This window comes from Salvelinus fontinalis, chromosome 40 (genome assembly GCF_029448725.1).
Source record: "Salvelinus fontinalis isolate EN_2023a chromosome 40, ASM2944872v1, whole genome shotgun sequence".
Classification (NCBI taxonomy): Eukaryota; Metazoa; Chordata; class Actinopteri; order Salmoniformes; family Salmonidae; genus Salvelinus; species Salvelinus fontinalis.
Window position 1 is genome coordinate 14,080,777 of NC_074704.1, and position 24,086 is coordinate 14,104,862.

Sequence of the window (24,086 nt, forward strand, 5' to 3'; positions counted from 1 at the left end):
AACATTCCTGAGGCTGAGTCTTAAATAGTCGCCTGTCCCTTTTAATAGCCGGGCAATGGCACACAGCAAATACATTCAGGGTATGACTTTATGAAACTGACTTAAAAAAGCTGTGGTAAAAAAAAAATATTCGCACTAATCAATCAACACATTCCTGTCTTTGTATGTCTCAATATAATAGTATTATTTAATTAAATCCATTTAAAATAATATTTGTCTGAAAATAAAATATGATCCTCAACTGCGTTTCCCCTCCAGTCAGCAGACAACGATGTGCTTCATTCAGGCGACGCTGCCAACGTGACGTATAATCTAGTGGACGGTTCTTCAGAAACAGCTCGTCAACCACCTCGGTAGCTTGCTAGCCAACATAGCCTAAAGATTCAAGCTATTTATACGCTTTCGATGTATATTAGCTACTGTGTTTTAGACACACTTCTGTCGTATCTACTTGTTAACCTATTTAATATTACGTTATTGTGTATTAGTCAGCTATAGTAGCTGGCTGGTTAAGTTAGCACTAGCCTAGTCGCTAATGATAGCTAGCTAGCTAACATCCCTGACCATGAGTTCAATAAACTACTCTCCTCCTGTTAAAGAAGAGGAGGTCTGCTGGACGGAGAAAGAACCTCTGGGGCTGAACGTTGTCGTGAAAGAGGAGGAGGAAGAGGAGGATGTTACAGTAAAACAAGTAGAGGGTGAGGCTGTTACCGTGAAAGAAGAAGAGAAAGACGTTTCAGTGAAAGAAGAGGAAGAAGCGTTCAGAGTGAAAGAGGAGGAAGATGTTACTGTAAAAGAAGAGGGGAATGCAGTTTTTGGTGTGAAAGAGGAGGAGGGAGAGATTACTGTCACATTGGAGGAAGAAGAGGAGGTTGGAGATCTGTTTAACATCAGTGAGTACCGTCTCTGCAGTCGTTTAACCAATATGCAGTAAAGGGGTTCTACACTTTAATGTTGTTCTGTAGGAATGGCTGAAGCTACACTGTACCGTGTAGAACATCAAGAGTGGACCATCAACAAAACGTTAACAATTGATCAAATGCATCCAATGACAATGCCTGAAATACTGTAGTCCTCAACATCTCTTATTAGATTAGCCCAAGATGTACTCTTTAGAGGGGCAATCAACATCCATTTTGGGACTTATACATTCATGATATGTACCCATTGTTTGTTGAAGAAATCACTTATAAATGCCTCATGAGCTTAGTTCAACTGTCGTACCCCATCAGAACCCAAAATATAAGCTTTTTTTACTCCTGTGTTTATCAAATGTGTAAACAAACACTGTATATCCTCAAAACATGATTAATTGATTTATTTGAGTCTCAAGCATTTCTAAAACATTTAACATTTTCATTTAATTCTTTAAAAAAAATCTAATTTAGAACAAGTAACGTAACAAAATGTGGAAAAAGGGAAGCGGTCTGAACTTCATGAATGCACTATGACCCCAACTAAAAAAAATCTTGGGTCAACCAAGAATCGTCTTTTCTTTCTACCAACCGACTGGTAGAAATGTTATAACGTTTATTTTTCCATATATAGACACACCCCATATGTTTTAATTAAATCAACTATATGTACTGAACTGGTCTGATGCTTTAAGCACGCTGTTTGATTAAATAATTAAGACACACAAATGACTCGGGAGCCAGAGATCAAGATAGCCTAACCATCAGAAAAAACTCTTCCTCCTCCCGCTGCTGCCGGCCTTTGTAAATTTTGATGTTATGCTCCTATAGTTTCTGGTAATAGGCTACACCAGCAGTCGGCGACCTTTTCCATTCCATCCATCCTTTGGGTTCCTTTTGGCAAACTCCAAGCATGCTGTCATGTGTCTTTTACTGAGGAGTGGCTTCCGTCTGGCCACTCTACCATAAAGGCCTGATTGTTGGAGTGCTGCAAAGATGGTTGTCCTTCTGAAAAGTTTTCCCATCTCCACAGAGGAACTCTGGAGCTCTGTCAGAGTGACCACCTCCCTGGCCAAGGCCCTTCTCCCCCAATCGCCAAGTTTGGCCGGGTGACTAGCTCTAGGAAGAGTATTACATTTAACAATGATGGAGGCCACTGTGTTCTTGGGGACCTTTAATGCTGCAGAATTGTTTTGGTACCCTTCCCCAGATCTGTGCCTCGACATAATCCTGTCTTGGAGCTCTACGGACAATTCCTTCGACCTCGTTGCTTGGTTTTTTCTCTGACTGCTCTGTCAACTGTGGGACCTTATTTAGACAGGTGTGTGCCTTCCAAATCATATCCAATCAATTGAATTTACCACAGGTGGACTCTGAACAAGTTGTAGATACATCTCAAGGATGATTAATGGAAACAAGATGCACCTGAAAGCAATTTTGAGTCTCATAGCAAAGGGTCTGAATACTTATGTAAATAAGGTATTTCTGTTTTTTTTACCTGTTTTCACTTTGTCATTATGGGCTATTGATGACCCCCCTCTGAAACAAGATAGCCTAACCATCAGAAAAACTTCTTCTTTAGCCTACTCTTCCCGCTGCTGCTTGCCTTCGTAAATTCTGATGTTATGCTCCTATAGTTTCTGGTAATAGGCTATACCAGCAGTCGTTATGCTCCTATAGTTTCTGGTAATAGGCTACACCAGCTGTCGTTATGCTCCTATAGTTTCTGGTAATAGGCTACACCACCAGTCGTTATGCTCCTATAGTTTCTGGTAATAGGCTACACCAGCAGTCGTTATGCTCCTATCGTTTCTGGTAATAGGCTACACCAGCAGTCGTTATGCTCCTATAGTTTCTGGTAATAGGCTACACCACCAGTCGTTATGCTCCTATAGTTTCTGGTAATATGCTACACCACCAGTCGTTATGCTCCTATAGTTTCTGGTAATAGGCTACACCACCAGTCGTTATGCCCCTATAGTTTCTGGTAATAGGCTACACCACCAGTCGTTATGCTCCTATAGTTTCTGGTAATAGGCTACACCACCAGTCGTTATGCTCCTATAGTTTCTGGTAATAGGCTACACCACCAGTCGTTATGCTCCTATCGTTTCTGGTAATAGGCTACACCAGCAGTCGTTATGCTCCTATAGTTTCTGGTAATAGGCTACACCACCAGTCGTTATGTTCCTATAGTTTCTGGTAATAGGCTACACCACCAGTCGTTATGCTCCAATAGTTTCTGGTAATAGGCTACACCAGCAGTCGTTATGCTCCTATAGTTTCTGGTAATAGGCTACACCAGCAGTCGTTATGCTCCTATAGTTTCTGGTAATAGGCTACACCAGCAGTCGTTATGCTCCTATAGTTTCTGGTAATAGGCTACGCCAGCAGTCGTTATGCTCCTATCGTTTCTGGTAATAGACTACACCAGCAGTCGTTATGCTCCTATAGTTTCTGGTAATAGGCTACACCAGCAGTCAGCAACCTTTTCCATTTGGTGCCAATTTCTCTGACCATTTCTACTGATCTGGTGCCAGTTGGGATTGTCCTGTTCACATTTTACTGGAACAGTTTCATTTAATTTATAATAGTAATAATAATTATAATAGTCTTTGTATCTCAACATAATTTAGAATAACAAAATATTACAGAGTAGCCTAGTGGGATTATTCACAAAATGATCTGTTGATCAGCTTATGAAATGTCACAACAAAGACATTTTATTGTCCATGTTTCACATGAAATATGACATTATTTATAGTTATATGTGTATGTTGTTAGGTGAAGTTATGGGTCCTACAGATCGATAGTGTAATGTTCAGAATACATTGTGAAAAACTAAAACTTCCGCATTAAATGGAGGAGTTTCTACAACCAAATTTCGTTAGCATCCTGACGCAATTTTAGCAAACACAGAAAAGGGCCTACATTGGAGACCAAAAGTCGTCTGGCACGCTGCTTAGGATTTCAACAACTTAAATAACTTATTTCTAGCCAACAATCATCGATGTTACTACTAATGTGAAAACAAGACAAAATATGACTTGTTGCTCACTTGACTGTATTAAGACAATTGTCAAATAATTGAACAGACGTCAGTTGTTGTACAACTTCATGGGTACGCTCTGAGCATCACCTTTTACCTAAAAAAAACAGTGGATTTCTGCTTTTGGGGGCCTTTCACCATCTGTCTGACTTTGTTGTTAACACAGGAGAGAGATGTGGATCCTCTGGGGAGCCTCAACAACATCATGATGCTGACGAGGCAGAGAAGAGTCTCTCCACATCAGAACACCTCAAGAAACACCAGCAGAGACCCACAGGAAGGAAACCTCACTGCTGCTCTGACTGTGGGAAAGATTGTAAATCTTCATCAAAACTTAAAATACACCAGAGAGTACACACAAGAGAGAAGCCTTATAGCTGTGATCAATGTGGGAAGAGTTTTACTCAGTCAAACTCCCTGAAATCACACCGGAAACTACACACAGGAGAGAAACCTTATAGCTGTGATCAATGTGGGAAGAGTTATATTACATCTAGCCATCTGACAGTACACCACAGAACACACACAGGAGAGAAACCTTTTCGCTGTGATCAATGTGGGAAAGGATTTATTAAGTCTAGCCATCTGACAGTACACCACAGAACACACACAGGAGAGAAATCTTATAGCTGTGATCAATGTGGGAAGAGATTTAATAAATCTAGCCATCTGACTTCACACCAGCGAGTACACACAGGAGAGAAATCTTATAGCTGTGATCAATGTGGGAAGAGTTTAACTACATCTAGGAATCTGACCCTACACCAGTGGACACACAAAGGAGATAAACCTTTTAGCTGTGATCAATGTGGGAAGAGTTTTGTTAGGTTTAGCCATCTGACAGTACACCAGAGAACACACACAGGAGAGAAACCTTATAGCTGTGATCAATGTGGGAAGAGATTTAATAAATCTAGCCATCTGACTACACACCAGCGAGTACACACAGGAGAGAAACCTTATAGCTGTGATCAATGTGGGAAGAGTTTAACTACATCTAGGAATCTGACCCTACACCAGTGGACACACAAAGGAGATAAACCTTTTAGCTGTGATCAATGTGGGAAGAGTTTTGTTAGGTTTAGCCATCTGACAGTACACCAGTTGACACACAAAGGAGATAAACCTTATAGCTGTGATCAATGTGGGAAGAGATACTCTGGTAAAAGATCTCTGATCAAACATCAGAAAATACATACATGAAGGAGTTGTTTCATGATGTCAATGAAATAATGTCACAATGTAGAATGTTTTTAACATTGTAGTAGGAGTATTTTAAGGAAATTCACAATGTAGAACCCTAAATGTTTGCCCCATTCAATTGATTTCAGCATGATTTGGATATTAGCCTTGGGAAAAATCCAGGCTCTGAATTGAAAGAGTACTATTTATGTGATTTAACAAAAAGTGACTCACACAAAAAAAAAGCTGTGTTACACTTACCATGTTGGTGACCCACTTGAATCAAAATGCAACACTTCAAAATGTAGCTAGCTGTTTTCTACAAATTGTCCTCTAACCTGTGATGTACACATTATTCCTAGATTCCGTGTGGTTTTTGAGCTGTTAGTTTTAACAAGACGTGCAACCTCATCTCCCTCCTCTCGGCATAATTGAGTTCAACATGATATCGATGAGTGATGACAAATAAGTGTTGTGTTCCTTTGTTTAGCGACCCCTAGATTTAAATGCGTCACTCCAAAATGTAGCTGACTGTCTTCTGCAGGTTGTCCTCTAACCAGTGAGGTTAAAGATATTGTCAGAGATTGTCACACCCTGACCATAGTTTGCTTTGTATGTTTTATGTTTTGTTTGGTCAGGGTGTGATCTGAGTGGGCATTCTATGTTGTGTGTCTAGTTTTTCTGTTTCTGTGTTTGGCCTGATATGGTTCTCAATCAGAGGCAGGTGTTAGTCGTTGTCTCTGATTGGGAACCATATTTATGTAGCCTGTTTTGTCATTGTGGGTGATTGTCTATGTAGGTGTTTTGTGTCAGCACTATATTATTCATTAGCTTCACGTTTATTGTTTTGTATAGTTTCGTCAAGTGTTCTCTGTGTTTATTAAATTCAAGATGAACACTTACCACGCTGCATATTGGTCCTCCGATCCTTCAAACCTCTCCTCCTCAGATGAGGAGGAAGACGAACGTGACAGATATCTCCCATTTCCATGTGTTTTTTTTTTGTTGTGTTAGTTTCAACAGCAAGAACAACCTGATTTCCCCCCTAACCGATATCAGTGATTTATTGCTATTTGACAAAACAACAGCGTTTTTGGTGCTTGTGCAGTTTATAAGGAGCTTGTTTTAAAAAATACACATATTGTGGCAGATGTTTGTGTATATACCACATGTTAGGTTTTCAATTTATCCCTAACTGTTTCTGCATATTGGTTATTGATTTGGACACGTTAAAACTGTGTTTTGACATTGGGCTATCCCACCTAGCAAAATGTAATTGAAAAGATGTTGAAAATATGACTATGCAATAAAATATTTCATATTTACATTTCATGTAACATTTAGTAATGATAATTATTCATGCAACCAACTGACAATTTTCGGGTATAATTATATTGACATTGTTGCCCTGCTTTTAGAATATCATGGTTTATTCTCACATGTGCCGAACCAAATGTACTAGAGCATGACATTGGGGACTGGGCCCCGATCCAACAACATGCCTATCGAGTGAACCCTGGAAAAAAGAGAGAAGCTCCACGGTGAGGTGGAAAGTTACTACGGATATTGCAGGAGTTTCCTCTTGAAATCAGACATGTCCGTGGCAAGGAGAACTTGGTTGCTGATTGTCTCAAGGGTGGGCAGTTAAAAAGATTTGTGTTTTGCGTGTAGCCAGTGTGTTGCCATGGATCACAATTTATTATGACTGCATGTTTTTCCGTATTGGAGATGAGTTTTGTTTGGGCTCGTTCCAAGGGGACGAGAGTTCTAGAAGCTAGTGAGTTTTAGAAAGACGAGAGTTCTAGAAGGGAAAAAATAATAGTTTAGGAATCTATAGAAAGAAAAAGGAGAAAAGATACAATTTTATTTTGAAATACGTGTTTTTAATTGTTTACAGACGGTAGACACCATATTTATATTGTAGAAGGTGAAGCGTTGTAGTTGATTATAATGAGAAATGGAAGTTGTTTTCTGTTGGTGGTGAGCAAACTTGTCCAACAAAAAATATAGGATATTTGTTGTCTTAAAGGGAAGGTGTTACATTTCCTTAGTGTGCTCATTAGTCTTTCAGTTAGTCTTCTGTTTGTTGTGTACAAAATATTTCCGTTTAGTTTCATAGTTTTTTTCCTGAGAAGCCATTGTGTTGCATTCATGTCTGAAATGTGCTGTACAAATAAAGCTGGATTTGATTTCAACAAATGAACCCAATGACCGACCAATCAACAGACTCTGGGTCCCTCTTAGTATGAAAATCAGTATCAATCCCATATCAAAGGATTCAACTACTGAAAACGAAAACAAACAAATGGATCAAACAGATCAATCCCAATTTTCCAGCCTACTGAAGGCGTGGTGGAGTGGTAAACACCACCCCGGCTCTACCAGGGGCTTGAGGTGGTCTCCCACAGCTCTGCTTATGTCATGTTCTTTTTTTGGAATATTTTATTTTTGCATTTTCCAATTAACAACATTCAAGACAAACGTGAAAAGATATTAGACAACAATAGGACAAAGTGACAGTAACAGATGAGAGTAACAAAGAGAGAAAAAATCAAACTAATTATATATACAAACATACAATAAAAAAAAAATTATAATGAGACATTGGATCATATGGTCACCTGCCGTAGGCTACATATTATACATTACGTGTGAAACATTATATAAGGATAATATAGAGATTCATTCAATGTGATTCAATGTGATGTGGGGGGAGATTCTCCATATTTCTTTTTTTTTTTTTTTTTTTTACCGTTATTTTACCAGGTAAGTTGACTGAGAACACGTTCTCATTTGCAGCAACGACCTGGGGAATAGTTACAGGGGAGAGGAGGGGGATGAATGAGCCAATTGTAAACTGGGGATTATTAGGTGACCATGATGGTTTGAGGGCCAGATTGGGAATTTAGCCAGGACACTGGGGTTACACCCCTACTCTTACGATAAGTGCCATGGGATCTTTAATGACCTCAGAGTCAGGACACCCGTTTAACGTCCCATCCGAAAGACGGCACCCTACACAGGGCAGTGTCCCCAATCACTGCCCTGGGGCATTGGGATATTTTTTAGACCAGAGGAAAGAGTGCCTCCTACTGGCCCTCCAACACCACTTCCAGCAGCATCTGGTCTCCCATCCAGGGCCTGACCAGGACCAAGCCTGCTTAGCTTCAGAAGCAAGCCAGTAGTGGTATGCAGGGTGGTATGCTGCTGGCATTATATAGTATAATTATATATAGTCAAATTCTGTAAAATGTATTTAACTTATTCCTCAAGCGGTAAGTAATTTTTTCCAGTCGGATACAACTATTAACTTCTGATAGCTACATTGCAACTGGCAGGGGGGAATCCAATTTCCATTTCAAGGCGATACATTTCTTGGCAATCGCTAGCAATATTTCTGTTAGCTTTATGGCATGGCTTTGCCTAAGATTGGTGTTAGTAAAGTTGCCCAGTAGACAGACCTCCGGGTCTAAAGGGAATGCAACCCCATGAATTGAGGATATGGTATCGCATACCCCCTCCCAGAAACCGTGTAGTTTTGAACACTGCCAAGTGGAATGGAGGAATGTTCCTTCATCTGAGCCACATCTAAAACATAGGGAGGAGATATCAGGGTTGAACTTGTGCAGTCTAGATGGGGTGATATAGAGCTGATGGAGGAAATTAAACTGGATCAGTCTGTATCTGGAGTTCAATGTGGATGTAACACCATCCCTGCATAGGTCACTCCATAGACCCTCATCAAGATCAATACCCAGATCTTTTTCCCATCTAAGTCGGGGTTTATCTCGCCCAGGCAGTGTTAGTCCTGACATAAGAGCATCGTAAACACGGGAAATGGTCTTGGACAGTGGTTGGTCTGCGTGGCAGAGTTGTTCAATAGGTGACATCTTAGGTAGGTTCCATTGTCCCTTGAGAGACACCCTAATAAAGTTTCGTAGTTGTAGGTAGCTAAAGAAGTCCCTATTAGGCAAGTGGTATTTCTGTTTCAGCTGATCAAAAGACATAAGAACTCCCTCCTCGTAACAATGTTCCAGAAGAGTGATCCCCTTATCAGACCATGGTCTAAAGTTACTATTCTGGAAAAACATAGGAATCAATCTATTGTTCCATAAAGGGGTTTTAGGGGAAAGGAATCCCCCTCGTCCGAACAGCTCATGCAGTTTGCACCATGCCAGGACAGAATGTATGATTAAAGGGTTGTCTGTGATGGTTTTTATAGATTTTCTGTCCCATTTGTAAAACAATTCTGCCCCAGTGTCATCATTTACCTCAAGCTTTTCAATGTTCAACCATGAGGGAGAGGGACCCTTGTCAAACCTCTGAGCCAGAAACCTAGACTGTGCTGCCCAGTAGTACATTCTAAAATTGGGGAGGTTTAAGCCCCCTTGACTGTAATCCAGGGTCAGTTTATCCAGGCCAACCCTAGGGGTTTTGCCGTGCCAGATAAACCGTCTGGTCATCTTGTCGAGAGAGGAAAAGAATGCTGCGGGAACAGGAATAGGGAGAGATTGAAACAGATATAGAAATCTGGGCAGGACATTCATTTTAATTACATTGATTCTACCCAGTAGAGTGAGAGGTAAGTCCATCCATTTACAAAGGTCACCCTCCACCTTTTGCAACAAACTGGCCAGATTGAGTTTATAGAGGTTGTTCAGGTTACCATCCACCATTATGCCCAAATATGTGAAGCCCATAGGCGACCATCTAAAAGGAAACTTGTGCTTGATGGTATGCTGGTCAAAGACAGACAACGGTAAGATTTCGCTTTTATCTAAATTGACCTCATATCCAGAGAAAGAACTTTATCACTGTAGTAGGATCTGCAAGTGAGAGAGGGAGTGTTCTGGGTTTGTTAGAAATAAGATAAGGTCATCCACAAAGAGTGATAATTTATGGGTATGGGGGCCCACCTCAAAGCCATGTATGTCAGGGCACGTTCTAATAGCCTCAGCCAACGGTTCGATGGCGAGGGCAAAGAGGTGGGGGCTAATTGGGCAACCTTGTCTGTTCCCCCTATAGAGAGGGAAAGAGGAGGAAGTAATCCCGTTGGTAGCAATCCTAGCTTTAGAAGGTTTGTAGAGTGATTTTATCAAATTTACAAACACGGTACCTAAACCAAACTTTTCCAAGACGCGAAAGAGGTATGGCCATTCAACCCTATCAAAGGCTTTTTCAGCGTCGAGGGAGACTGCGACACTAGGTATTTTGTTTTTGTTAGCAAGGTGAATTATATCAAAGAACCTTCTGAGATTATTGGAGGACAATATATTAATTATGAAGCCAGTCTGATCTGGGTTGACCAACAGGGGAAGACATGACTCCAGTCTCTTAGATAGCATCTTGGTGACCAGTTTACAATCTGTGTTAAGGAGAGAGATTGGTCTATATGAGGCGCACTTTAGTGGCTTTTTCCCTTTCTTGTGGATTACAGTAATCACTGCTTGAGAGAAAGACTCTGGAAAGCAGTTGTCTTCCCTGGCTTTTTTAAGTACCTCCATAAGGTAGGGGACCAACAGCTCCCTAAATTCTTTATAGAACTCTGGAGTGAAGCCATCCTCCCCAGGAGATTTATTAGAAGGTAAGGATTTAATGGCCTCCAACAATTCAGGAACTGAGAAGTGTTCACTCAGGCGCTCGCTGTCTTCCCCTGACAGGCATGGGAGGTTGAGAGAGGAGAGAAAGGAGTCGATCTCTGATAGATCATCGCTTGATTGGGAAGTGTAGAGGTCTTCATAGTATTTCTTAAAAGTATTATTAATTTCAGTTGGGTCGAAAGATATCTCATTAGTAAGAGTTTCTATAGCATTAATTGTCCTCTTACTTTCCTCTGCTTTCAGTTGCCATGCCAATACTTTGTGAGCTTTCTCTCCAAGCTCGTAATAACGCTGTTTTGATTTAGTGATGGCCCTCTCAGCTTGATATGTGTTCAGAATATTATATTTCAGTTTTTTATTTACCAAAAGCCTGTATAGATCTTTAGTCGGGCCTTTTTAGTAGGTTTTCTCTAGCTCTGAGATTTCAGATTCAAGGGCACTCAGTTCTGCACCGTGTTTTCTCTTCAGCCCTTTAGTATAGGAAATGATCTGTCCCCTCAGATAGGCCTTCAATGTGTCCCAAAGAATGAAACTGTCAGGAGCGGAGGGTTTGTTTGTCAAAGTGAAAATATTGATCTGCTCTTTGATGAATGCACAGAATTCAGGTTGCTTTAGGAGTGTAGAATTTAGTCTCCATCTATATGCTCCATTTACCTTGGTAGGAATGGAGATTGATAATACCAGGGGAGAATGGTCACTAAGCAATCTGGGGAGATACTCGACATCTAACACTCTATGAAACAGTTGTGTCGATATTAAAAAGTTATCTATGCGTGTGTGTGTCTTGTGTGGGTGTGAATAAAAAGAGTAGTCCCTACCCTGTGGGTGCAACTGTCTCCAGATGTCTAGTAAATTGAGATCTTTCATGAATGACATGGTGAGCTTGCTGGCTTTGGTAAGAAGTGAGGGTTTATCAGAGGACCTATCAAGAACTGTATCTAAACAAAAATTTTAATCTCCTCCAACCAGTAACCATCCTGGTGGTGCTTGAGCAACCTGAAGGAAGACATTCTGAATAAACATATGGTCATCGAAGTTAGGACCATAGATATTCAATAGGGTCCAAGACTCTGAAAACATATGCCCCTGCACCAAAACAAACCTGCCAGAGGGATCAGAGATTTTTTTATTTTACCAGGTAAGTTGACTGAGAACACGTTCTCATTTGCAGCAACAACCTGGGGAATAGTTACAGGGGAGAGGAGGGGGATGAATGAGCCAATTGTAAACTGGGGATTATTAGGTGACCATGATGGTTTGAGGGCCAGATTGGGAATTTAGCCAGGACACCGGGGTTAACACCCCTACTCTTACGATAAGTGCCATGGGATCTTTAATGACCTCAGAGAGTCAGGACACCCGTTTAACGTCCCATCCGAAAGACGGCACCCTACACAGGGCAGTGTCCCCAATCACTGCCCTGGGGCATTGGGATATTTTTTTTTAGACCAGAGGAAAGAGTGTCTCCTACTGGCCCTCCAACACCACTTCCAGCAGCATCTGGTCTCCCATCCAGGGACTGACCAGGACCAACCCTGCTTAGCTTCAGAAGCAAGCCAACAGTGGTATGCAGGGTGGTATGCGGCTGGCGATGATGGTGTTGTTGACGCAGAAGGGGATGTGTCTACTTATCAAAATTGCAGTTCCTCTTGCTTTGGAGTTAAAAGAGGACGCAAAAACTTGTCCTACCCATTCCCTCTTCAATTTCTTGTGTTCACTGGCTGTAAGATGTGTTTCTTGTAAAAACACAATGTCAGCCTTTAATTTCTTAAGGTATGTATAGACTCTCTTCCTTTTAATCGGGCTGTTAAGACCTTTTACGTTGAATGTGACATATTTTAGAGGATTAAGCATAGTTGGGTTTCAAATATGTAACTGAATGGAAATCTATCATATGTAGATAGTTAGGAAATGTTTCAACATTGGTTTGAACACAGAAGTGACCTATGTGTCTCTTTAGGAAGGAAACAATAAACATAGAAAAAAGGGAGAAAAAATAAAGAATCCCACCCACCCCGATTGTTAGACTAAAACCACAATCCCAACAATCAAACATGAATACACTTGTAGAGATACGTTGCTGCTCGCTTTCCATCTTGCTCTTACTAGCTAAACCTTGGCGTAAAATAAAACCTGCGAGCTCTCTAAATTGAAAACAAACGTTGTGAATAGACATTTATGGCTAAATATTTACTGCCCACGGTAAGGGCTGCTTGAGTCTCTTTTCGAAAGAATAACATAAATGAGGGGGAAAGCAGTGGGCCTAAACCCACTTATTTGCTTCGCCCAGTGATATGGACTAAACCAAAATATACTCTCCTGTAAATGTAATAGAACTCACCCCGGAAAGATACGGTTAGTTGAAAATGTACAAATCAATTATAGCGACCGGAGGATATCAGCGGTTCAGTCCGGATAAGAGAAAACAAACAAACTGCATTTTATCCCCAAAAGATACTGTCCTGGCTCAGACGTTGCTCAGTTCTTTGAGAAAAGTGTACACTTCTCCCGGTGTGTTAAAGAGATGGCTTCGGCCTTTATACTGAACTTTCATCCGCGCAGGGTGGATGAGGTAGCCGATGATGTTCTTCTCCTTCAGTGCTTTGGCGGCAGGTCTGAACTGCTTGAGACGTCTTGCGAGATCCGCGCTCATATCCGGGAAAAGGCTGACCCTCTTGCCATCAATGGTTATGTCCCCTTTGGCTCTTGCGAGTTGCAGTACCTTCTCTCTGTCTTGGAAACGGAGGAACCTGATCAGGACGGCCCGTGGGGGCTCATCTGGCCGGGGTTTCAGAGCTGATGTTCTGTGGGCACGTTCGATTTCCAGTGGCTTGGTGAAGTTGATTGTGCCTAGGACATCCGGGATCCATTGAGTGAAGAAACGGACCGGGTCACGGCCCTCGCTGTCCTCTTTCAATCCCACCACACGGATATTACTACGTCTGCTCTGGTTCTCCATCTGATCTACCTTGTTTTTGAGGTAGGCATTGTCCTTTTGCAGTTGTATCAAGACCTGGTCATGTCGAGCGATGGTGTCTTCAACTGTGCTAATGCGCAACTCTGCCTCAGTCGTTCTCAAAAGGAGATCATTCATGGAGGATTTCAGGTCGTCAATGGAAGAATGGAGTTCAGCCGTTCTCTTATCGATTTTCATAGAAAGACCTTTATTACCATCCTGAATTTCCCGGAGGAGAGTAGACAGCATGTCGGCAGGCTCGCAAGAGGCCCGAGAGCAACAGTCTGGAACTGTCGTTTGAGTTATGAGGGCTAATGCTAATCTTGCTAGCGTTATCGTTATCTTGGGAATTAACGACGTTTTGGTCGTCCTTCTTGCCTCTCGGTCGGCGGTCCATGGCTCTTGGGAAGGTAAGTACTTGACAATTTATTAGCCGATGTTACAATATTGTTTCAACGTTGTTATTTAGGTAATAATAGAATAACTTTGAAGAGCTCGGTTTGTCAACGTCTGCTCAGCTCTGCGGCATCACGTGCTCCTCGCTTATGTTATGTTCTGTGGCATCGCTGTTCCATTTCTTGACTGCCCCTGCAACACAGAAATAAACACATTTAGACATATTATATAAAACATTAAAAGTAATGGATATGGAGCATCTATGGCCTCAGTTACATCTGGCACCTAAATGTGACTTCTGTCATCCGATCACTCCAAGCTGAATTAGGGTCAGATCTACCAGGATGGGCCTTTGACAGTCTGGACACAGTCAGGCCACTGAATATAAATAAGCAACGTAAAGAGGAGGGGTGAATGAGTGGGGAAAAGTACATTCTACACAAATGACCTTCATAATAGCAAAGAACAAATGTGTGTCTCTAAGGGAAAATTAACTTTCATACAGCCAAAAGGGGTGAGAAATTTTACCAATATCAGTGGACAATTTGCACTAATGTAAATTAACAGATGATGGAACATATTCCCTTTTGCTTACGTGATGAACTGCTAAGAGGACATAAATATTTACCATCTAAACCATGTGTGACCTCTCACCTCTCTGGCTGTAGAAGTGTTCCTCCTAACCAGTCCCTCAACAGCTCGCTGACTGAGCTCCACCCTCACTGGGTCTTCAGAGAAGAGGAAGGCTGAGGAGGGATGGAAGGATGAATGGATCAGTTAGTCAAAGAAGTGTAGAGCTGCTGTCTGACAAAATCACTATTTTAGTAGTTCATAAAAGTAAATAAGGCTTTATGACTGCTGAATACCAACTATCAATCACTTAGATGTGTATTTTCAGGTAGCGATACATCCTTGGGACGTCCCTAGCCCGTTGAAGTTGACATTTTCAATGGTTAAGTTAAGGGTTAAGGTTAGGGTTTAGGGTAGGGATGTCCCAAGAATCCCAGATAGCATTGAACATTGCGCATTTGTAACCGATGTGAAATGGCTAGCTAGTTAGCGGGGTGCGCACTAATAGCGATGGTAACGATGTTTCGTGGGAGGCAGTTGTTGATGTGTGCAGAGTCCCTGGTTTGAGCCCAGGTCGGGGCGAGGAGAGGGATGGAAGCTATACTGTTACACATTCTCCGGTCTCTTTTATGTAGCAGGTGTAAAAGAAACACAGACAAGACAAGTAGGCGCTCAGGTCATTATGGTCATTGTAGTTTAAAAAAAATGGCATCTAATTATGCCAATCTGTATGTGGGGTTGTTAGAGAAGAATGTGATTGTCAGCCCTAACAATCCATTCTAGCACCTCAACAGGTTCTGTAAAAGTCTTCATTGATGACGTGTTCCTTCTATTCCAGGGGACAGCAGAGGAACTTCATCGATTCCACTCCTTCATCAATACAAGTAGTGAACATCTGGAATTCACCCTCACCTTTGAGGAGCATGAAACAAGTTACCGGATGGTTGGACTATACTGTTCTCGTCAATCCTCTTAAATACTATACTTAAAAACTGTATATCAACCAATCCTCCATTGTTAACGCAATAGAAAGGTCAAATGCTTTATTATCTAAAAATGTAAAGTGCTGGGCGACGGTGAGTAATAAAATGGTGCAGTTTGAGGCCATGTGGCAGACAGTGATGCAGGAGCTGGAGAAGGAGGTGTGTTCTAGTGGGGCTGGGCAGGTGTGATGTAGTTAATGGAGATGGAGGTGTGTTCTAGTGGGTCTGGGCAGGTGTGATGTCGTTAATGGAGATGGAGGTGTGTTCTAGTGGGTCTGAGCAGGTGTAATGTAGTTAATGGAGATGAAGGTGTGTTCTAGTGGGTCTGGGCAGGTGTAATGTAGTTAAAGGAGATGGAGGTGTGTTCTAGTGGGTCTGGGCAGGTGTGTTGTAGTTAATGGAGGTGTGTTCTAGTGGGTCTGGGCAGGTGTGATGTAGTTAATGGAGATGGAGGTGTGTTCTAGTGGGTCTGGGCAGGTGTGATGTAGTTAATGGAGATGAAGGTGTGTTCTAGTGGGTCTGGGCAGGTGTGATGTAGTTAATGGAGATGAAGGTGTGTTCTAGTGGGTCTGGGCAGGTGTGATGTAGTTAATGGAGATGGAGGTGTGTTCTCGTGGGTCTGGGCAGGTGTGATGTAGTTAATGTTTCTATGATGTTGTTTGTATGTGTATGTTTTGTATTGTTTATAAAATATCAAATAAAATATTAAAACATTTCCAATGCAAAGTAACACCTCACAGTTCTATGTTTGGAGTTATTATATTAAACCAATCAAAATTCAGAAGAATGTAAAAGTCAGGTGTGAAGTAATATGGAGGACCAGCCTATTCCCTATGATATATACTACAACATAAATAACTTAAAATGTATAACTTTAAATTAAACCAATAATTTGCGCTCATGACTTGAGTGATTAAAGTAAACCACAATTTTGGAAATACATAACGCCATCTAACCAAATATCAAAGAATGTTAGCTATATGCAGTTATCTTAGCCAGCCAGCTAAAATTAGCTATATGCAGTTATCTTAGCCAACCAGCTAACGTTAGCTATTTAGCCAACTAGCTATTAGCCTAACCAGCATAGCCAAAGAGGACGGTTATGGTCAGCGAGACCAACTAACGTTACCGGAGAAAAAGTTACAAAACTCCCGTAGTCTAATTCACAGAAAACATGCTGAAAAGTAGTGATGGGGAAAAAAAGCTTCTTGAATCATTGGCTCTTTCGAGCCTATTGTATCAAAAATAGGTTCATTACTCAAGGCTTTGAGCGACACAGAATTTAGAACAGCCACATTTTTATAGATGAAGTCACACGCCGTAGCAGCGTAGACATTATGTAATATATTAAACCACTGGCTGTGTTCGAGAGCATCAAATCCATGCTGCGTTGTGGGTAAACGGTGACTGGCTGACTGATTTATAAATAATAATGCGTAGTTATTTATGATGCAAGGTGATTTGTAAATTAGTCAGTCAGCAGCCACCTGCACTGTCGCCTGCAATGTCGAACGAGCCCAATACGAAACCAATCAGGTGTTTGACGAAATTATTCTTCAGACATCATTGATCACGTGCTGCTGATAAAGTGACACTGCTTTGAATTATACCTCTTAGCGATTTCAATACATACCTCATAGCTCCAGTCTCAAACTTAAACCCGTTCCTGCTGAAGAAGATACGGTCTGCTGGATGGAGAAAGAAGCTCTCGTGAAAGAGGAGGAGGAGGAAGAGGAGGCTGTTACAATACAAGAACAAGTAGAGAGTGAGGCTGTTACCGTGAAAGAAGAAGAGAAAGATGTTTCAGTTAAAGAAGAGGAAGACGCGTTCAGAGTGAAAGAGGATGTCACTATACAAAAACAAGTAGAGGTTGAGGCTGTTACAGTGAAAGAGGAGGAGGACATGACTGTCACATCGAAAAATGAAGAAGAGGAGGAAACGGGATATCTGGGCCCGGTTTCCCAAACGCATCTTCAGGCATCCAATGGTTCTAACGATGAACGTTCCCTGATTAACACGAGTAAGTACTGTCTGAAAAACAGAGGTACAAACTCTGCTGTTGATGTTTGGTGTTAACAGTGTTAAAGGGGAAATTTGCAATTGCTACATCCATATTTTGACTTTTAAATTATTTATTTATAGCCATTGATTCTTGAAGAATATAACACATGCCTCATGAGCTTAGTTCAACTGTTTGCCCCATCAGAACCCCAAATAAGCTTTTTTTACTCCAATGTTTAGAAACAATGTAATTCAACACTGTATTGCCTCAACATGGTTAAAACTATAATGTTTATATCATGGATGGTCAGTCCTTGCATCCATAGTCTGTCTATGAGTTTGAGAGTAGTTACATTTCTCCAGGCCCATCATCATCTTATTACCAAAACAGTTGTGGAATGACTGCTTTGTTATTGTTTCAACTGCAGATTGGTTGATTGATGTGTGTTTTTTTAAAGGGACAACCTAGTATTTAAACAGCAACAAAATAGCTGCCCAGAGACTTGGTTTGGTAAACAGCTGAGGGATGGGTGAAGGAGAAGTGTAACCACTCTCAAATTCATAGAGAAAGCTATTGTATCAACCTTAATGCAAAACCTAGGGACCTCGTCAAGAAGTTCAGACATCTTGGCATAACAGTTATAAGGTGTTGGCTTGACAGTCGCTAGACCCAGGTTTGAGTTCAGCTCAGAGCTACTCCCTGAATTCATGAATACAAGGACTGGCCATCCATGATGTCATAATGATAGTTTAACCAGGTTTCTAGGCTATATAGTATATTCTAGAATTAATCCATGATGTCATAATGATAGTTTAACCAGGTTTCTAGGTTATATTGTATATTCTAGAATTCCTCCATGATGTCATAATGATAGTTTAACCAGGTTTCTAGGATATATAGTATATTCTAGAATTCCTCCATGATGTCATAATGATAGTTTAACCAGGTTTCTAGGATATATAGTATATTCTAGAATTCATCCATGAGGTCATAATGATAGTTTAACCAGGTTTCTAGGCAATATAGTATATTCTAGAATTCCTCCATGATGTCATAATGATAGTTTAACCAGGTTTCTGGGCTATATAGTATATTCTAGAATTCCTCCATGATGTCATAATGATAGTTTAACCAGGTTTCTAGGATTTATAGTACATTCTAGAATTCATCCATGATGTCATAATGATAGTTTAACCAGGTTTCTAGGCTATAAAGTATATTCTATAACTGCCAGTGTATATTTCCTGTGTGGGCCAAATTGTTAGAGCATTATATAATATTCAGCTAAATTTATTCATACCATTTACATTAAAAGTGAAACATACCTAGATTCAATAACATTCATTCTTTGTTTAATTCCATTAATTGGTTTGAAACTTTTTTTTTAAAACCTTCTCAAAGTTGGTGCCTTGACGGTTTTGTAAAAAAAGGTTTATCATAAAACACTATTTTAATTTGTTTAAAATTGAACCTTTATTTAACTAGGCAAGTCAGTTAAGAACAAATTCTTATTTACACTAATGGCCTACCCCGGACGACGCTGGTCCAATTGTGCAACGCCCTATGGAACTCCCAATTACGGCCGGTTGTGATACAGCCTGCAATCAAACCAGGGTGTCTGTAGTGACGCCTCAAGCGCTGAGATGCAGTGCTTTAGACTGCTGCGCCACATGGGAGCCCAACATTGACTAACGTTGGCATGCATAACTTCCAGTGAATTAACCTTACTGGTATTCCCCCGGCGTTAGGGCAACCCCATTCCTATTTTACATTTCTGGAGTTTATTGGACATTTTCCAGTACCTTTAGAATTTTCCAGTATCTATACTGTTTTCTTAGAAGTAGTAAGCAGAATCAATATAGGGTTAACCATTAAACATATGGAAGCAGAATCCATGTGATTGTGCAAAGCTGGATCAACACACTTGGGCATTCTAGGTCTTGAGAAGGCCTTTCAACAGGAACATTGGTTAAGCATTTGTAAGCACCATAGGCTTGGACTTGTGACGGCCTTTGGACAGGAACATTAGTTAATCAGTTATAGGCACCTGCAATAGGAGTGTGTATGTCTGTTTATTTTTGTGTCATTGCAATGGTCACGCCACCAATAGAATCTATGCCCGAATGTCTGAGCCAATCAGAGAATGGAAACTAAGCAAAAAGATAAGGGTGGCCAAGGCTAAAGGGTATTAATCATTTACATGAAGGGGAGTGTGTTATGTAAGTGGGACAGTTTTTTTCTATTCTGAAATTCACTCTAACTACGTAACATTTAGTGTCTCCTTATGTTACGCTGGGAAAACAGTTTTCATGGGCACAGAAATCCTAAGTCATTTCAGAGTTTGCTAAATCCAATGGTTCTAACCGAGAGTCACCTTAAGTTGATTCACAACACCTAAATGGATACTGTCATTAACGCGGTTCATCAATAATTACACATAATACTTAATACTGTAGCTGTTTAGTTACAGTCACATGTTCAACTATCATCAGCTGATCCAGGAAATAATTTTCTGAATGACAGTCAAATGACAAACATCACGACATGCAACAACAACCAAAGTGCTTCTTCATTCATTACTCTGGTAAAGACAGTTATGCCGTGCTCCACGTTGGATCCAACATCCCTAACAAATTAATGTTTATAATGTTATTGTCTGCTTGATTTACAGTAGGGTCTTGTTAGTCTGTTTGGAAATCGAGATACTTAGCTCATAATGTGTAGAGAACTGTTCGTTGATGGATAGGCTATTGTACAACACACAGAGCTATTTTCCTTTATTCAGGACATTTAGAATGACAACACATTACAGAGTAGCCTAGTGGGATTATTCACAAAATTATCTGGTGATCTACAGTAGGTCTATGTTATTGTTTCCAGTCGCCTTGCCCTGATTAAAAGCAGTGGTTCACGCTTTCAGTTTTGCGCGAATGCAGCCATCGATCCACGGTTTCTGGTTGGGGAAGGTTTTAATAGTTGCTGTGGCTACACCATCACCTATGCACTTGCTAATAAACTCGCTCACTGAATCAGCGTATTCATCAATGTTATTGTCCGATGCTATGTGGAACATATCCCAGTCCACGTGATCTAAGCAATCTTGAAGCGTGGGATCCGATTGGTCGGACCAGCTTTGAACAGACCTGAGAATGGGCGTTTCCTGTTTTCGTTTCTGTCTATAGGCTGGGAGCAACAAAATGGAGTCGTGGTCAGCTTTTCCGAAAGGAGGGCGGGGGAGGGCTTTGTATGCGTCGGGGAATTTAGAATAACAATGATCCAGGGTTTTGCCAGCTCGGGTCGCGCATTCGATATGCTGATCAAATTTAGGGATCCTTGTTTTCAGATTAGCCTTGTTAAAATCCCCAGCTACAATAAATGCAGCCTCAGGATATGTGGTTTACAGTTTACATAGAGTCCAATGAAGTTCTTTCAGGGCCGTCAATGTGTCTGCTTGGTGGGGATATACACAACTGTGATTATAATCGAAGAGAATTCTCTTGGTAGGTAATGCGGTCGGCATTTGAATGTAAGGAGTTCTAGGTCAAGTGAACAAAAGGACTTGAGTTCCTGTATGTTATTATGATCACACCAAGTCACGTTAATCATAAGGCATACACCCCCTCCCTTCTTCTTACCAGAGAGATGTTTGTTTCTGTCGGCGCGATGCGTGAAGAAACCAGGTGGCTGTACCGACTCTGATAACATATCCCGAGTGAGCCATGTTTCCGTGAAACAAAGAACGTTACAATCTCTGGTGTCTCTCTGGAAGGCAACCCTTGCTCGTATTTCGTCTACCTTGTTGTCAAGAGACTGGACATTGGCGAGTAGTATACTCGGGAGCGGTGCGCGATGTGCCCGTCTACGGAGCCTGACCAGAAGACCGCTCCGTCTGCCCCTTCTGCGGCGCCGTTGTTTTGGGTCATTGTTTTGTTTTGGGTCGCCGGCTTTAATAACTTATTTCTAGTTACCACTAATGTGAAAACAAGACAAAATATGACTTGTTGCTCACTTGACTGTCTTAATTGTCAAATAATTTAACAGGCGTCAATTGTTGTAGAACTTCATGGGTGCGCTCTGGGCATCACTTTTTACCTCAAATAAACAATGGATTTCTGTTGTTGTGGGCCTTTAACCATCTGTCTGACTTTCCCATTCACACAGGAGAGAGGCGGGACTATCGTGGGTCCTCTGGGGAGCCTCAACAACATCATAATGCTGACGAGGCAGAGAAGAGTCTCTCCACATCCGAACAGCTCAAGAAACACCAGCAGAGACCCACTGCTCTGACTGTGGGAAGAGATTCCACTATTCAGGAGACCTTAAAATACATCAACGAATTCACACTGGAGAGAAACCTCATGGCTGTGATGAATGTGGGAAGAGTTTCATTCAGCTACAAACCCTGAAATCACACCAGAGAATACACACTGGAGAGAAACCTTTTGGCTGTGATCAATGTGGGAAGAGTTTTACTCAGCTAAACAGCCTGATAGTACATCAACGGACACACACAGGAGAGAAACCTTATAGCTGTAATCAATGTGGGAAGAGATTTTCAACATCTAGCTATCTAACTATACACCAGAGAACACACACAGGAGAGACATCATATAGCTGTGATCAATGTGGGAAGAGTTTTACTCAGCTAAACAACCTGATAGTACACCAGCGTACACACACAGGAGAGAAACCTTATGGCTGTGATCAGTGTGTGAAAAGTTTTTATACATCTAGCCAGATGACTTCACACCAGAGAACACACACAGGAGAGAAATCTTATAGCTGTAATCAGTGTGTGAAGAGTTTTTATACATCTAGCCAGCTGACTTTACACCAGAGGACGCACACAGGAGAGAAACCTTATAGCTGTGATCAATGTGGGAAGAGTTTTACTACATCTTGCCAGCTGACTTCAAACCAGAGAACACACACAGGAGAGAAACCTTTTAGCTGTACTCAATGTGGGAATAGTTTTAGTCACCCAAGCACCCTAATATCACACCGGAGAACTCACACTGGAGAAAAACCTTATAGCTGTGATCAGTGTGACAAGAGATACTCTGATAAAAGATCTCTGATCAAACATCAGAAAATACATACATGAAGGAGTTGTTTCATGATATCAATGAAATGATGTCACAATGTCCTGCTAATTCTGAGTTTTATGGTGTCCATGCTTCCTGCAGCTAGTCTGGGTGTGGAAGACATGGGTTTCATTAGAGATGGCTTGAAGCTGACAACTGATTGATGTCTCGTGATTAAAAACCAAACAGCCACATTCCATTCTATGATTAGTGGTGCAGATGAGACATATGTCTCCGGTCTGATTGAGCCTGCATTCCATAGACAAGATATGGTGTATGTTTCGCTGGGATAGAGAGGAGTAGAACAAAGGCCTCAATGGTCCTTAGACATCCTGGCATCTGGGAAATTATGCCAGGATCTGGGGTTAAGATAACACCTGGGAAATTAGGCCAGGGTCGGGGGTTAAGATAACACCTGGGAAATTAGGCCAGGGTCGGGGGTTAAGATAACACCTGGGAAATTAGGCCAGGGTCTGGGGTTAAGATAATACCTGGGAAATTAGGCCAGGGTCGGGGGTTAAGATAACACCTGGGAAATTAGGCCAGTGTCAAGATAACATCTGGTAAATTAGGCCAGGGTCTGGGGTTAAGATAACACCTGGTAAATTAGGCCAGGGTCTGGGGTTAAGATAACACCTGGTAAATTAGGCCAGGGTCTGGGGTTAAGATAACACCTGGTAAATTAGGCCAGGGTCTGGGGTTAAGATAACACCTGGTAAATTAGGCCAGGGTCTGGGGTTAATATAACACCAGGTGCAGATGAGCCCAGAGTGGCTTATGGTGCCCCCCAATCCATATGGGAGGGGTGGAGCCAAGCATTCTGGGTATTAGCAATATAAACTGTGCGTTGTCTGTACAGGGTAGACTCTCAGACTAACAGTCAGTTAAGACTGTTGGGCTGACGGTTTCATTATTGCAATAATTAATCGATATTAAATAAAGATGATTGTTTGACCAAGTCTCTCTCTACTGAATTTCCACGACACCACCCACTTGAATCAAAATGCAACACTCCAAAATGTAGCTAGCTGTTCTGTACAAGTTGTCCTCTAACCAGTGATGTACACATTATTCCCAGATTCCGTGTGGTTTTTGAGCTGTTAGTTTTAACAGGACGTGCAACCTCATCTCCCTCCTCTCGGCACAATTGATTTCAACATGATATCGATGAGTTATGACAAATAAGTGTTGCGTTCCTTTGTTTAGCGAACCCTACATTTAAATGCATCACTCCAAAATGTAGCTGACTGTCCTCTGCAGGTTGTCCTCTAACCAGTGAGGTAAAATATATCTCCCATTTCCATGTGTTTTTTTAGTTGTGTTAGTTTCAACAGCACGAACAACCTGATT

At 41.3% G+C, this 24,086-nt stretch overlaps 2 protein-coding genes across 2 annotated transcripts; both read left to right on the plus strand.

Moving 5' to 3' along the window:
* The first annotated feature begins 326 nt into the window (after nt 1-326).
* LOC129839068 (zinc finger protein 664-like) lies at nt 327-7,348 on the plus strand. The gene is made up of 2 exons (XM_055906338.1): nt 327-893; nt 4,130-7,348. Exons 1-2 carry the CDS (start codon nt 566-568, stop codon nt 5,164-5,166), a joined length of 1,365 nt encoding a protein of 454 aa, XP_055762313.1. The 5' UTR covers nt 327-565; the 3' UTR covers nt 5,167-7,348.
* Nucleotides 7,349-21,871: 14,523 nt separating this feature from the next.
* On the plus strand, nt 21,872-23,690 carry LOC129839100 (zinc finger protein 180-like; the record flags this gene model as incomplete). The annotated part of the gene is made up of 1 exon (XM_055906377.1): nt 21,872-23,690. A coding segment is annotated over one exon (885 nt), but the record flags the coding sequence as incomplete, so codon positions are not given.
* Nucleotides 23,691-24,086: the final 396 nt, after the last annotated feature.